General features: G+C 48.3%; 1 protein-coding gene across 1 annotated transcript; it reads right to left on the bottom strand.

Moving 5' to 3' along the window:
* Window positions 1-537: 537 nt before the first annotated feature.
* Window positions 538-4,502, bottom strand: INS (insulin). Its single transcript, XM_076343391.1, has 3 exons — window positions 4,424-4,502; window positions 3,677-3,880; window positions 538-674 (listed from the first exon to the last, which is right to left on the bottom strand). Exons 1-3 carry the CDS (start codon window positions 4,500-4,502, stop codon window positions 538-540), a joined length of 420 nt encoding a protein of 139 aa, XP_076199506.1.
* Between the last annotated feature and the right edge of the window lie 9,019 nt (window positions 4,503-13,521).

The raw sequence follows: 13,521 nt of genomic DNA, 5'->3' as shown, positions 1-13,521 counted from the left end.
GGTACAATTAATAGGTGACTTAATTCTTTGCTTAATCTGAACTGTTTCCATTACGCAGCTGAGGAAGTTCGGTCTCCCAGCTGCCTTGCTATATTTGGGCTGTGAACTGCAGGAAGTTGATCAGCATGACATTGGCACAGATATTCCCCTGTAATGTTTCCCTAGAAAGAGAAATCTCATTCAAACCTCTCTGCCTTCTCCTCCCCACCCCCCGGGCACCAGGGGTACTGGGTGCTCTGCCTACCTGCTCCGGCGCTGAGTAATCCTCCTCTCTCCCTCCCAGGGAGTTCATCTGGACAGCTGAAGGATAGTGTGACATGATGGGTGGCTCCAGGACCTTTTAAAACTGCCTTACCCGAGCACAGATGATGACACCCTAAAGTAAACATCAGTGCCCCCTCCCCAAGACATGGACGCATGAACCAGCACAGTCCTTCGAGTAGATCCACAATGTTTATTCAATTGCTTTGAAGGTGCAGTAGCGTAAGTGCGTGTTTCTGCCTGCGGCCTGTGAGATCCCTGCCGCTGGCCTTGCCATTAGTTGCAGTAGTTTTCCAGTTGGTAGAGGGAGCATGTGTTGTGGCAGCATTGCTCAACGATCCCTCGCTTCACTTTCTCAAACTCCTCCTGTTGGAAGGGCAGCTCCCCTACCTCACCATGCAAGGGACCGCTCACTGCCAGGAAAGAAAAAGATAAGCCGTGGGACATCACACAGCATCAGCCCTAGCTGTTAAGCCCCACAGAAACCCCATTTGCAGGCACCAGATTTTTAAACCAGAGTTGGATGGAAAATGGGGAGAAAGTTGCAAAGGTTTCCCCAGGTTGATGCTGCTTGTAGCACCTTCAGGCTCTGTGTTTCCTCTCCCAAAATAATCCTGTGGTGCTTAGAAGGAGCCAAGCTGAGTGGATATCAGCAGTGTGAGGGACAAGGAGATACAGGGGCTTTATTGAGGCAGGCATGTGGAGAAGAGAAACCCTGCACCCTCCCTGGGGTGAGCAGCTAGTAAATAAGAGGATAAAATGGGCTGGTCTGCTCCAGAGAGATGAGTTGCTTGGGACTGCAACCCCCTCGGGCAGTTACCCACTCTTCTGGGAGCCTGAGCAAACAACTGGAATGTCCGTGGGATTGCATGGATGGTCCAGTCCTGGGGCTGGATGCACTTCCCAGCTGGTCCTGAACAGCCTGCCGCTGTTGGCTGCCTGGATGTAGCCTCGAGCTGATGGCAAAAGCGTTCATGTGTGTCCCTGTTCACAGCTGGGGGATGAGTTTTTAGAAGGAATGATGAATTGGTGTATTTGGACACAGACAAAACAACAGAATGTCTCATTTGCTGGTGGGAACTTGAAAACTTGTGGACAGAACTGTTCAGGTTTTAGTTGTCCAATGAAAATATAGAAAATGGCAAATAAAACAGAGATTTTTCCTGTAGGAAGAAAAGAGGCCCTAACAACAAAAAGAAAATGCCTGGAAAGTGAGAATGAGATGAGGTTTCTAGGGCAATATGAAAGTACAGCACAAGATGCAAAATCCCCAAGCCCCCAAAGCGTGATGCAATGAACGAGGCACAAGAGTAACAAGAAATCATTATGCTAGTGTGCTAGGAGGAAAATTTAGGAAAGGTTTAGTCCAACATTAAGTAGAAGAGGAAATAGCTAGTCAATGTTTTGTGATTTACTTGTCTTCATCCTTCAAGCCAGCTGTGAGTAGACTGTAAACACAACCAGCTTGTGTGACAAAGAGGTAGTGGCCCAGGCAAAAATCCTGGAACAAGAGGTAGAAAGTCCTCAGATACTTCCAAACTGGTTGGCCCTGATGAAATTCTCAATACCATATTTAGGGAATTGGCTAACAAAAGTTCCAACCCATTCGTGGTGGTCTTCAGAAACAAATCATCAGAGAAGGGAGCAACTAACAGCTCAGCTGGCCATTCAAAGCAAATCGTGGCAAACCTCTGCTATGACATTACCTTGCTTCACCTTCCAAAGACCTCTAAGACTATTTCACGAGATGGTTGCATATGCAGGAGAAGGAATTGGATACACATGAAACCAGTGTGTGATGGGAAGAGAACTGGTAGGAGAGGCGTATCATAGTCAGGGGAGGTTAAGTAATGGTCCATCTTGAAATGAGATGACTGGATTTGGCAGGGGTCTCTTCTGCATCTATTCAAAGTCTCCGTTAGTAGCTTGGAAGACAGAAGAGAGAGTGTACTTGCTGGATTCACAGAGGAGCTAAAGCTGAGAGGAACTGCAGGTACCCATCTCCAGGAGAGACATCATCCTTGCATTACAGCTGGAGAATTACAGGTCCCGGCTCTGCCTAGATACAAACATCATGTTGAAGAGCAGCTCTCTGAACTGCCTCATCCCACCTGCACTGTCATGCAGACACAATGTGCTGGACCAGGGGCAGTGACCCAGCACCAAGGGTGTGCGGGCAGGGCTGTCATCTCCTCCTGCCTCCCGGCCCTTGCACTTGTCAGTAGTCCAGGAGTCCTAAGGAGGGGAACCAAAGCAGCTCCACCAGCATTTCACCACCATGAAATAAGAGACGATATAAAGCTGTGGGGGGTGCAAGCCTCTTGAAGGGCAAGATTAGTGCTAAAAATTACCTTTGAAACTATAGAAACACTGAAAAGATGGGATGCTGTTCAGTAGGAAATGGGAAAGATGCTAAAGGTAGGCAGGAAGACTGCGTTGCGCATCCAGGACAAGGGTTTGACTGTGGTAGCGGTCCTTCAAGGACTGCTGATCCACCTGAGGGAGGGCCAAGGCATCCAAGGGAGACAGTGATCACTATCAATCAACAGTACAGCGCTGCTTTGAAAAAGGCAAACCACCTGTGTAGGCAGGAACACGGTGTGAAAAACATGCAATATCATTCTTCCAGTTTGCTCACTCTACTTGGCACTGGCAAGGCCTCAGCTGGGGTCCTGTGCACTTCTCCAGGCATCACCAGTCAGTAAGGATGTGGACCAAATGCAGAACAATTTGCATGGACAGAGATCTAGAAAATATGACCTAAGAAGGTTGGGGGGGCGTGTAGAGGGGATTTATCTAAGAGCAGGTTAAAGCTAGACATGGGAACAGTCTTCCAATATTTTGAAAAGCAGCCATAAAGAAGAAAGGATTAGACTCTTCTCCATGTCCACTATGGAGAAGACAAGAAATAATTTACAGCAAGGGATGTTCAGGTTAGATATTGGGAACAAACACTCAAGAAGAAGGTCAGTTAAGCATGGGAACGGGCAGTTTCAGAAGGCAGAAGAAGCTTCCTCACTGGAGGTTTTTATGCACGTACTAGACAAGCATGGGTCAGAAATAGGATGGGGACAACTGATCCTGTCTTGGGGCAGAAGGAGGCTTCCTGGGTTCCTTCCACCTTTATTTTCTATGAACACTCCCAGGCTGGTGTAATGGCCATACAAAGAAATAGACAAGTTTGAGCTTTCAGCCACAATTCCTTTTGCCTCATAAATCCTCTTTCCCTGCCTGCCCTCCCATCTGCCTTTTTAACCTGAAGAGCTTTTCACTGGCAATGTGATGCTGTTGGTATGTTAAAGGTATTCCTGGCATTCCCCATCAAGGACATTCCTGGTGTCACCGTCAAAGATAGGCGGTTGTTGGCTTTTGCATCATATAGCATACGACTGCGTTCAAGGTCAACCTGACTTACCTAGAGGCTGCTCAACGTCCCGTCGGGCTTTGGGGGAGTAGAAGAAACCCCGCTCTCCACACACCAGGTAGAGAGCCTCCACCAAGTGGGAGCCGCAGAGGTGCTGGTTGGCAGCTGCGTGGCTGGTCCCAGGGCCAGAAAGAGCGAGAAGGGCCAGGAGAGGCAGCGATTGGATCCAGAGAGCCATGGTGAGCACGGTGAGGCCTAGGGTTAAGAGGCAAGAGGAGGTCTAGGGGGGAGAAATAGGTTGTCATCAAGCATCTTATGTTCTTCAGCTCCTTTGGCATGAAAATGAGACCGAAGTAGCAGATGGACCTTCTAAAGATGCCCTAGCTTGAGAGGGAAGGAGAGCTTTCTGAGTCAGGCTTTACAAGTCACAGTAAATGACTAATTATTATAACCAGAAGTCCATCTCCATCCACATGCTCACATCAGTCCTGGCCTCCCTGCTGTCTTCCCCCAAAAGGCCAAACTAGACTGGAAGAGCCATCCCACTGAGCCCTGTAGAATACATGCCCAGGAGAGCTGAGATCAGCAGACACCTTCAGAGGAAAAACCCTCTCTTCCAAGTCAGAAGGGGCTGTTCTTTATGATGATGGCCCAAAACCAGCACAATGTGTTCAAAGACCTGGGGAGACCTCATTTTCTTGGACTAGCGAACCAGCACTTGTCACCATCAGTTACATCAACTTAAGAAAACAGCTCTGCAAAACAGGTAGAAGCTAAAAGGGCAGCAATCACACTTACCCAAAGAAGTGGCAGCAAGAGATGGAGAGAAGTTTTCTCTGAGAGATGAAGACTGTTTGGTTGGTAGTAATATCCCCATTGTCTCTTTCCCATATTTATATGCTTTACATTAGCCCAAGTGACACAAGAGCTACCACAAGCCCCACCTCCCCGATGACACTCTAGCCAAAATTTTTGCTGCTTGTGCACATTAATTTCTCTCTACGTAGCATCAACGGGTCTTTATGCAACTTAAGATAGAAGCAACAGTTTGCAGTTTCCATCTCATTTCATCTGACCTGTTTTTGCTTCCCTGAAGCTCTGTCCTGAGCCATCAGTGACCCTTTTAGCAGGAGATAATGATGCTATTACAGCTGCAATGATTACTAATGACACTAATGCTGGCAATAGGCACTGCTGGCATTGAGGTGGCTCAACAGCTGTTTCTAAAATGTAAAATTAAAGGCAAACATGTTAATCTGTTTGATTAATATCACCTTGGAAAGTATGCAGCAATGGGACCAAGTTGTCAGTGAGACCATGCTACTGTCAGGTGTTAGAGGAAGGAAAACACATTATTGCGCTGAGGCTATCTGTGGTCCCGCTCGCTGGCCATGCGGTGCACAGTGAGAGACACGCATCCACGGCTTGGGCTGGGGGAGGAATAACATCTGCATTTTGCAGGAGACCTTGGGTGGTCGTTTTAGCTCAGTGCAGGGCCAGAGTTAGAGCATGTGAAATTTTGTATGTGAAAAAATAAGCCTTTCCCCCTTTGCCCGCTGAAAGGCAGGTCCCCTCCTTCATCTGCCAGGTGCCCCTTCAAATTCCTGTTTGTGATTAAGCAGACCAGAGACAGTCTCTGCCATTTGCAGGTGAGAGCTCTGAGCACCTCAGCTCTTCTCTCTGAGGCTCTGCCCAAAATTGTGTCTTCGACACCAAGAAACATTTCTGGTAAATCCCAGTGAAAACCAGGAGATAGCTGATTATCTCCATTCTGGCTGGTAAGTCTGCTTTTAATTGGAGATGATAGGCCAGGGGTAGTCCACTGGCTTTCATGGGTCTGATTTTGGCAACAGATCTAGCTCTTTCTCTCTCTCACAACATTACCCCATTTTTTTGATGCTCAAAAATAGCATGGATACCTCCATGCTCAACTTTTCTGCCACCAATAGTATGCTTGCACCTTTTTCTGCTTATACTTTTTTTTTTTCCTGCCTGAAAAGGCCCTTTTTAAATGCTGGGGATGAGATGATCTTCAAACTTCCCATTGCTCTAAATTTTGAGACTACAAGTGCTCAGCACCACTGAAAAGGAGACATTTTCATCTGTTTGAACTCTGCTGCTTGTTTAACTTAGAATAAGCCTGATTCTCCATACACAGTATAAATCAGAAGGAAGTTCACCAAAATCAGCAGAATGCCTTGAGACTCAAACCAGACTTTTGATTTCTTGAGTAGCTAAAGCAATTCCATCCATCAGCATCTAGGAGGTAGGAAGTCCCATATGCCCCTGTTATGGCTTTATGTGTGGAGTATCATATGTTTGCCAAATGACTGTGATTGCAAAAAGGCTCATGAGAAGTGCTGAACCTCTAATGAGCATACAGGGAGGGGACTCATTTGCTCAAACGGATGCGAGACAAGGTTATCAGTTACATCCCCTGCCATGTAGGTCTTTCGGCCTCCTGCTAATAAATCCAAGTTGTGATTCTCAACTACAGTTAATAGCATCTCTGCACAATGTGTAACACTATCTCTGTCTCCCTTCCCCTCAAAAAAGATATTGGATGTACTTGAATGACCTAGTGGTATACCCATGAAGAGGGCCTCAGGTTTCAGCAAGATAGGAGTACAGGGAATTCACTTACTCAGACCTTCTTTCTACAGGGAGAAGATGGGGAATTAGCAGCTACACAGGATAAAACCTGGCATTTTACCCCATTTGAAGTAGGTTGTCAAAGCCAGGAGCAGAAGCCTTGTGCCACTCACGCTTCCTCCCAAGCAGGGAGCCCCCACCCAGCACCTAACACGAAGGGGATGACTTGCAGAATTACCCTACAGATCCCCTTAGCAGTCATTTTCCTGCAGTCCCCACACTGCATGAGGTCCAATGGACCTCAGTCCAGTGGTCACCTTGGAAAGACTCCAGAGCAGGGTGTTCCCCAGGTTAATCACATGCTGAGATTTGCCATTTAGGGTTTTCCTTCTTACACTTTTGAACATTACCTGAGCTCACCTGAACTTATGTTTTATTGACAGTGGGACTTTGTAAGGAGGGTTCTCCGTCCACTATCTTCTCCTTTCTGGGTAGCTTCCCTGCTGGGTTTCCCCCTTCCCCGGGGCTTACCCCACTGATGTAGCAAAAAAAGCTATTTTATTTTGTGTTGGAGGTGCCATGTTATTCATCTGTTACTTCTCTTACTGTTGGCTAACCAAATCCTGGAGGTAGCTTCGAAAAGCTCGTGGCATTTCTGCAGCATGCCCCAGCAGGGAAAGGGCTGACTGTACCCGAGTGTTCAGGAATCTCTCTTGGCTCACTGTAGTTTGGGTGCAGAAATAAGCCAGAAGATTTATTGGAAGGAAAAAAGATATCACATTGGCTCAAAGTTCAGCACAGGCCAATTTTTTTTGCAAAAGTTTCCTACTATGATTTTTTTTCCCCTTCCAAAATATGATCACTTTGATTATTTATTGGAAACTGTATTTTCTTACCATAAATGGTCCTTTGGAATATGAAAAGTGCTAGCAGTGATATAAATGGATATAGAATGGATATAAACTGCGGAAAGTTTTGCCTTAGAGGGAAAACTCCCATGTCAGCATGGGAGAGAGCACTGAGAGAGGGGGCCAACAGGGGAGACCGTTTCTTGATGGAGACGCTTTTTCTACAGAAAAATCTCAGCTCACTCCTTCCAGGTTGGGCTTCCCCATGATTTTCATGTGATTAGGCAGCGATGGGCCAAATGCTCATCCATCGTTTCAGCTACGTGTGCCTCCCATGACCTCCCCAGATCCTCAGCTCCATGTTGGGCTTACTTGGCTGAAGGGTGGGAGCAGCTGGGTAGGAGTGGGCTGCTCCTGGTTCCTGTGCTTCGTGCCAAACCACCTCTGGACGTGACTCAAAGCCACCTCCCTCACTCACATCCCCCCGACCCCGAGCAGTTGCATCAGTGGGAACGAGGTTTAGGCAATCCCCGGTGTCATGTAATCAAGTTTTACAGTCCGTTGCCAGCACAATAAAATCTTTACTACTGTAGATGTCTAGCATTTTCGAACCCTGTCCTGAAAAAATAACAAGCCCGCTACGGGGGAACTAGTTAACAGTTACAAGTTTGTGCAAGTTTTAATGACAGCAAAGGTTAGGTCTAGAGGCAAGCAAGTTCTTGGAGAGCACCCAAGGACCCCGAAACGCCACCCGTGTCTCCACCGCTGCTCTCATGCTTGGCAGCCACTGCCAGAGCTGCTCTGCCCATCCCTGGGCATGTGTTGCCCCAAAAGCGGAGCAGAGAGCAACACAGCAGTGTCCACATGCCTCCTTTTCCCTGGAGGGCGAATTTGGTGGCTTGTGAAACAAATAGCCCCAGAGGAGGCACCGCCTGCCAATGCACCCCTGTGCTATACCAGCAGCCTGCCGAAACACAGCCCTGAGGCACCTGGAGGGGTCTGCAGCTTTTGGGGGTGGTCAGCCCCTGGGAGGTGCCCCAGTATGGCCACTGGTAGCTGGGGATGTGTAGTTGGGGCAATGCATTTAAGCACATGAGCCGTTTGAGCTACAGAAGTGTAGCTTTTTGCTCAGCACGGGGAAATGGGGACACCCCGGGGCCCAGCAGTTGTCCCCCCCAGGCTTTGCTCTGCTCTCTGTGCGGGGTGCAGCAGCACCCGGCGGCATGGCACGGAGCGGGGAAGCTGGTGCTCCTTGTGCATCCTCAGTGCTCCTTGTCTCTGTGTGGTTTCCAGCAAGTGTGCTCCCATTGGCATGTCCAAGCACCCGTGGAGCAGCAGCATGTGACCACCCCACCAGCAGCAGTGGCGCGAGACGAAGGGCGGGGAGGTGAACCTGGCACCGAGGAGGGTGCTTAATCATGGGAATGCTTGCAACCAAATCCTGCGATGCCTGTAGAGATACGTGGCAGGTGGGGCAGCTGCCGTGGGCTCGGGGGGGGGGGGGGGGGGGGGGGGGGGGGGGGGGAGGGCTGCTATAGCAAAGGGTGAGGCTCTGCAGTTTATCTGGAGCCACACAATGAGAGATGCCCTTGCTTCAAAAGGGGCATTGTGCAAGCAGAGAAGGGGGCCACTCACTGGGATACAAGTAATCTCAGCTGCTTTATAAACTAATCCGGGTGGCCGCCTGGGTGCAGGGCATGTGAGCCGTCCCCATTGCCCTGCTGGCCGCTGGGCCCAAGGGAGACGCTCCTGCCAGACTGTGGATTTCACAACTTTCCAGGCTCTTCCAGGCCAGGGACATTATCTTGCTGCTTAGAGCACAAAGGGTTGATCCATAAAACAGAGGGTGTAACCCAAAGCCCAGTGTAACCAACTGGGTCTACCCTTCGGTTTCCGTCACCTTTGGGTTAGCTGCTAATGGTGAAGAGGGTTGTAAGTACATCTGCACCTCTGGAGATGGAGCTCACTGGTAGAAGATGCTCCAGGGAGCCACTCCAAAGAGCCAGTAACTTTCATTAGAGAATGAGGGAGTTTCTCAGGTGTGCTGTGGCTCTGAGAACTGCTTCCTGTGACCTAAACCCTCTGGCCACCCCTCCTGAGCACAGTGTGCCTCTCGGCAGGGAAATGCTGACCTTTGGCCAGCCCATCTCTCCTGGGCCCATGGCACCTGCAAATTGGTTTGGCTGCACCTCGCTTAAGCCCCCCTGGCCTCTGCAGGCTCAAACCTCTACAAAGTACAGCTTGTACCCAAGAAAAATAGACCAAATTTAATGATCTCTAGAGTAAAGCTCCCAAAATCTTTCCCATCCACCTTGGGAAGAGCATATGCAAGGTTATAAATATAGATGGAAAAAACAGGTATGCTCCTTTTAACCCCATTAAAATATTACTGGCCACATATTTTTTGAGAACGTAGAGGAGAAAATAGCACCTAAGAGCTGCTAATAGTTCCTAGACACAGCTATTAGCAGACACAGCAGAACAAATTAGTTTGTTTATCAATGAGGAGAAGATTAAATCTGTGGCTATTAATGGCCCAAAAGTAATCCTTGGCGTAGATAGAGAAACATTAGAAGAGGTGATGACACCCTGCTAGAGGACAAGTAATGAACAGCAAAAGTAACAAATAACTTTCACAGAGTGGAGAAGCACTGGAAAAGTAGCCTGATCAGCACCAATCCAAAAATACACATTTTCAGCACTGATACCACATCTGTCCTTCTTCATGTCATGCAAGTCCATGAGAACAACCAAAGAGGATCTTGAACTGATCCTTAGGAAACAATCATGAGAGGGGCCATTGAGTCCATCAGGGAGTTTTCTCCAGTGTCCACAACTGTAGGCAGTAGTCTCATGGTGCCACCACCATGGCTTCCACAGCAGGTGGCATCACAGGCACCACTTGGAAAGCAAAGGCATGGATGACCTGGTGAAGCCTTTGGTAAAATAGTGAAGAAGAAAACCTGGTCCTTGGCCATGATGCTGGAAAGCATGGGCAGGCCACCAGAGAGCAGCAGACATAGCAGAAAGTGATGGGTGCTATAACCAGCCGAGGCAGCAAGGGGGTAAAGAGCGAAATGCAAAAGAAGTGAAGGAATGGTTTCTGCTGGCTCAGACTGGATTTGTCCCCTACTGTAAAGTGGTCTCACGGATTGAAAATAAATGATCATGTCACACACTTCCGTATTTTCTGTCACTGCTCATCTTTGCAGCTGTGGGTGTGTTGTGGACATCTGCCACAGTTTCCCTGATGATAAAATTGGGGGCTGCAAGTGATACTGTAAGAGGACATTGAGGAACAGCATACTCATTCCCGGACCACACTTTTTGCTGAGTTTAAATATGAAGCTTTGAGACTCCATTTTCTAGAATAAACTTTACTTTAAAAGCCCTTGTTTTGCTATTAGGGTGCTCTTGGAGATTTTGGTTAACGTTGTTCTTATGCTGCTGCCTTGAGGCCCCGCTTTTCTCCATGAGATGTGGCTTGCCATCTGGAGGTGCCGCTCGCTTTTTTGCCTTCACAGGGTGCTCCGAGCTTTAGCATTTTGGATGCCTCCAGCTGGGTTGGGACTCAAGACAGGAGCTGTGATTTCTTCCTCCTTCCCCCTCACTCCCACAGCGTCACCCGCGTGGGAGTTGGTGTTTTGCCAACCAGCACAGCTCTGTGCCAAAAGACCTTTCCTAACATGGCATCCGGCAGCGAATAAAACCCAACCCACCATTGCTCTTCCAAGCAGCAGATGCTCCCAGGCATCCATCTCCCTGGTGTTATCACCAGCTACACTGGTTATTCCTCGCTCCCGGGATGCTCCACCAGGGCCAGTAGGTGCCAAGGACTTGCAGAAGGGCTGACCCCCTCCCTGCTCATGGTCAGCCAGACCCCGCTGTAGAGTGCTTTGATCTCCCCTGCCAGGGCATGGGGACTCCCAGGTCTGATATCATTAATTATCGCTGGATAAGTGGATCATTGTGAGCACTTAAAGCTACTTTAAGGATTTGGATGCACACCGGTAACCAGTCCACAGGTTTGCCTACGGGTTCCTAGACAAGGAGGTGTAAATCCTACTGATAAGGCTTGTTAGTGTTAGGGGCCTGGGGAAGGGGAGGTGGGAGGGTGTTTGGAGCCAGGCACAGGGATCTCCGGGGGCTGGGAGGGGTGAGCCCACCACTGCAGCCCCCTCCTCCTGCCAGAGAGCCCCTGGCCGGGGGGAGGCACTGGGGTGCTGCGGGCAGTCAGGGTCAGGCTGATTTACAGCAGCAGAGGAACCAAGGCTGTTAATTCAAAGTTGCCGCTTATCGTTGTTTAGAAAGCAAGCTCCAATCTGTTGGTTAGCGATTTGGCCTTTGCTGTAAATAGAGGGGCCCCATGCTTTGCTCTGACATTTTTGTCCTTATTATCTTGTCTCAGTCTCCGAGGGAGGTGGGAGAGTTATTTAAGGCGGACCTTAGTGAAAGGAAAATGAACAACTCCCTTACCCCACCCTGTTTTTCTCTCCACCGTCCTGGGTGACAACTGTTGCACTGAACTATCTGTGCGAAATACTTAATCCTCTACCATCCCTGCAAATATTTTGTAGATCAATTCACCCTGCTGTGCCCAAAGAAAATAATCACAAAGAGACTGAGTAGAACTAATGTTAGGAGTGAAAAAACGGATTTTGCATCATTATCCCTCCAGGAAAATCAGTGAAGATGGGCCATGACCCCATCAGGCGCTGGAGCTCACCGCCGGGCCTGTCTGGTCTTGCATCACTGTGGTTCAGGTCTAATTCAAACCTGTGTTTCAGATGAGTTTGAAAACCAGTTGCTTCATCCCAGGCTAAACCTTTGAACATCGCATGCAGAAACACATGATAGTGGCTGGCTGGAGCTAGACAGAGTATTTTGGAGTTCAGGTCTGTGTACTGGGAATTTAGATTGGGACCCAAACCCTGCATAGTTCTAGGGAGAGGATTCAGGGGATGCGCAAGGAGTCTGGGTGGGTCCCATCCCTGCTGGGATGTACGTGGTTTTGAGAGGCTTGCAGTACAGAAGTCAACATGTGAATGTGCTCCAGTTGCTCCTGAGTGATACACACCGCATACAAGATGGTCAAAGTGAATTCATTAACAGAGACGTGAAGAAACCCTCGCTCATTTGAAGCACAGCACTAACAAGTCTGAAAAATATCTAATCTCCAAACACTCGTTTTATTGACCTGCCACCGCCAACCGTACCAGCTGCGCAATGAGAGTGCTGCAAAGCTATGTTAGCACCTCTGAGGTGCAGTCACATGGGTTTTTAAATCCCTTACCTAATCTTTGCAAACCTCTCTATTCAGTTAAAAAAAAAAAAATCTCCTGATCTGTTTTCAAGACATTTCAGATAGTTTCTGCTTTCAGCCATGCCAGAAAAACGTCAAAAGATCATCTTTCCCCTAGAAAATCTAGAGTTTTCCCAAACATTGTAATGAACAAGTGTAGGAAAACTGAAAACATTCTTTGCAGTGGAAAGTGCAGTACCTTTTCTGATCCCTGGGGAAAGAAACAAGCCTGATTTGAGCTGGATTAGCAGTACAAATGACAGCTCAGGTCAGCCGCAGCCTTATCCAAATCAATTCCCATCTCCGGGGGTGCAGTGCATGTGTGCGCACATACCTGCGGCTATAGGATTTGTAAATAATTGAGTTCTTCTGATCCGTACCATCACAGCACAAGAAGAAAGATTCAGTCCTGAGGGGGCTGACAGAGGTTCAAGCCCCAGATCTGCCACTTAGACGCTTCTTCCCAAAGCTGTTTAGGCATGTAATTACTTTTCAGGCTCTGCGCCTGGTCTGAGTCTCTCTGATTCTCTGCCTTGTTTTATCTGTCAGCCTTTTACAGGGACAAGAGTACTCTTCTACCTCCCAAGCGTGTAATGAAGATGAATTCATTACAGCTGTAACACTTTAACGAGCACTATGAAGATACAGGGTATCCTTACAAGTCCTAAATTAGGAAACTCCCTCTCAGACAGTGCTGGGATGCCTGGATGCATGGTCCAGACCTGTGCCGGCAATACATTAATCCACCTCTGTCCATGATTCTGGAAGGGATTTAACCAGAGGAAGAGTCTGGCTTTCACATAAAAGCCAAGCTTGCAGCAGTGACTGGAATTAGTTTCCTTAAACATAAGGATAACTCTAGAGTAGGAAACACTCATGTGGCCTTGGGCACCTCTTCTGGTCTCTGGGGGTGCATTCCAGTTCCTGGGCATCCTGTATCCCATCCACCACTCCCACATGGATGCAGCAGAAGCCTTAGGTCATCTAAAATAGTCCCTATGCTTAAGCAAGCAGGATCCACCCCTAATTAGTCTTAGAAGGGTGTTCAACACATTTAGGATTAGGGTTGCATAGCCTGGTTACATGCAAACCAGACTACGTTACCAGACACAATGCATATGCCGGCATTCCTACATGGCCAGCATTACTGGAAC

Source organism: Aptenodytes patagonicus, chromosome 7 (genome assembly GCF_965638725.1).
Source record: "Aptenodytes patagonicus chromosome 7, bAptPat1.pri.cur, whole genome shotgun sequence".
Taxonomy (NCBI): domain Eukaryota; kingdom Metazoa; phylum Chordata; class Aves; order Sphenisciformes; family Spheniscidae; genus Aptenodytes; species Aptenodytes patagonicus.
Note: the sequence above shows the minus strand (reverse complement) of the source record. Positions and strands in the feature narration are given on the sequence as shown.

Bases quoted from the DNA above. Each gene is read 5' to 3' on its own strand.
- INS (XM_076343391.1), bottom strand. From the start codon at position 4,502: ATGGGGATATTACTACCAACCAAACAGTCTTCATCTCTCAGAGAAAAC. The intron at 3,881-4,423 runs GTAAGTGTGATT...TCTTAACCCTAG, and splicing joins TCTTGCTGCCACTTCTTTGG to GCCTCACCGTGCTCACCATG. The intron at 675-3,676 runs GTAAGTCAGGTT...CTTTCCTGGCAG, and splicing joins GGACGTTGAGCAGCCTCTAG to TGAGCGGTCCCTTGCATGGT.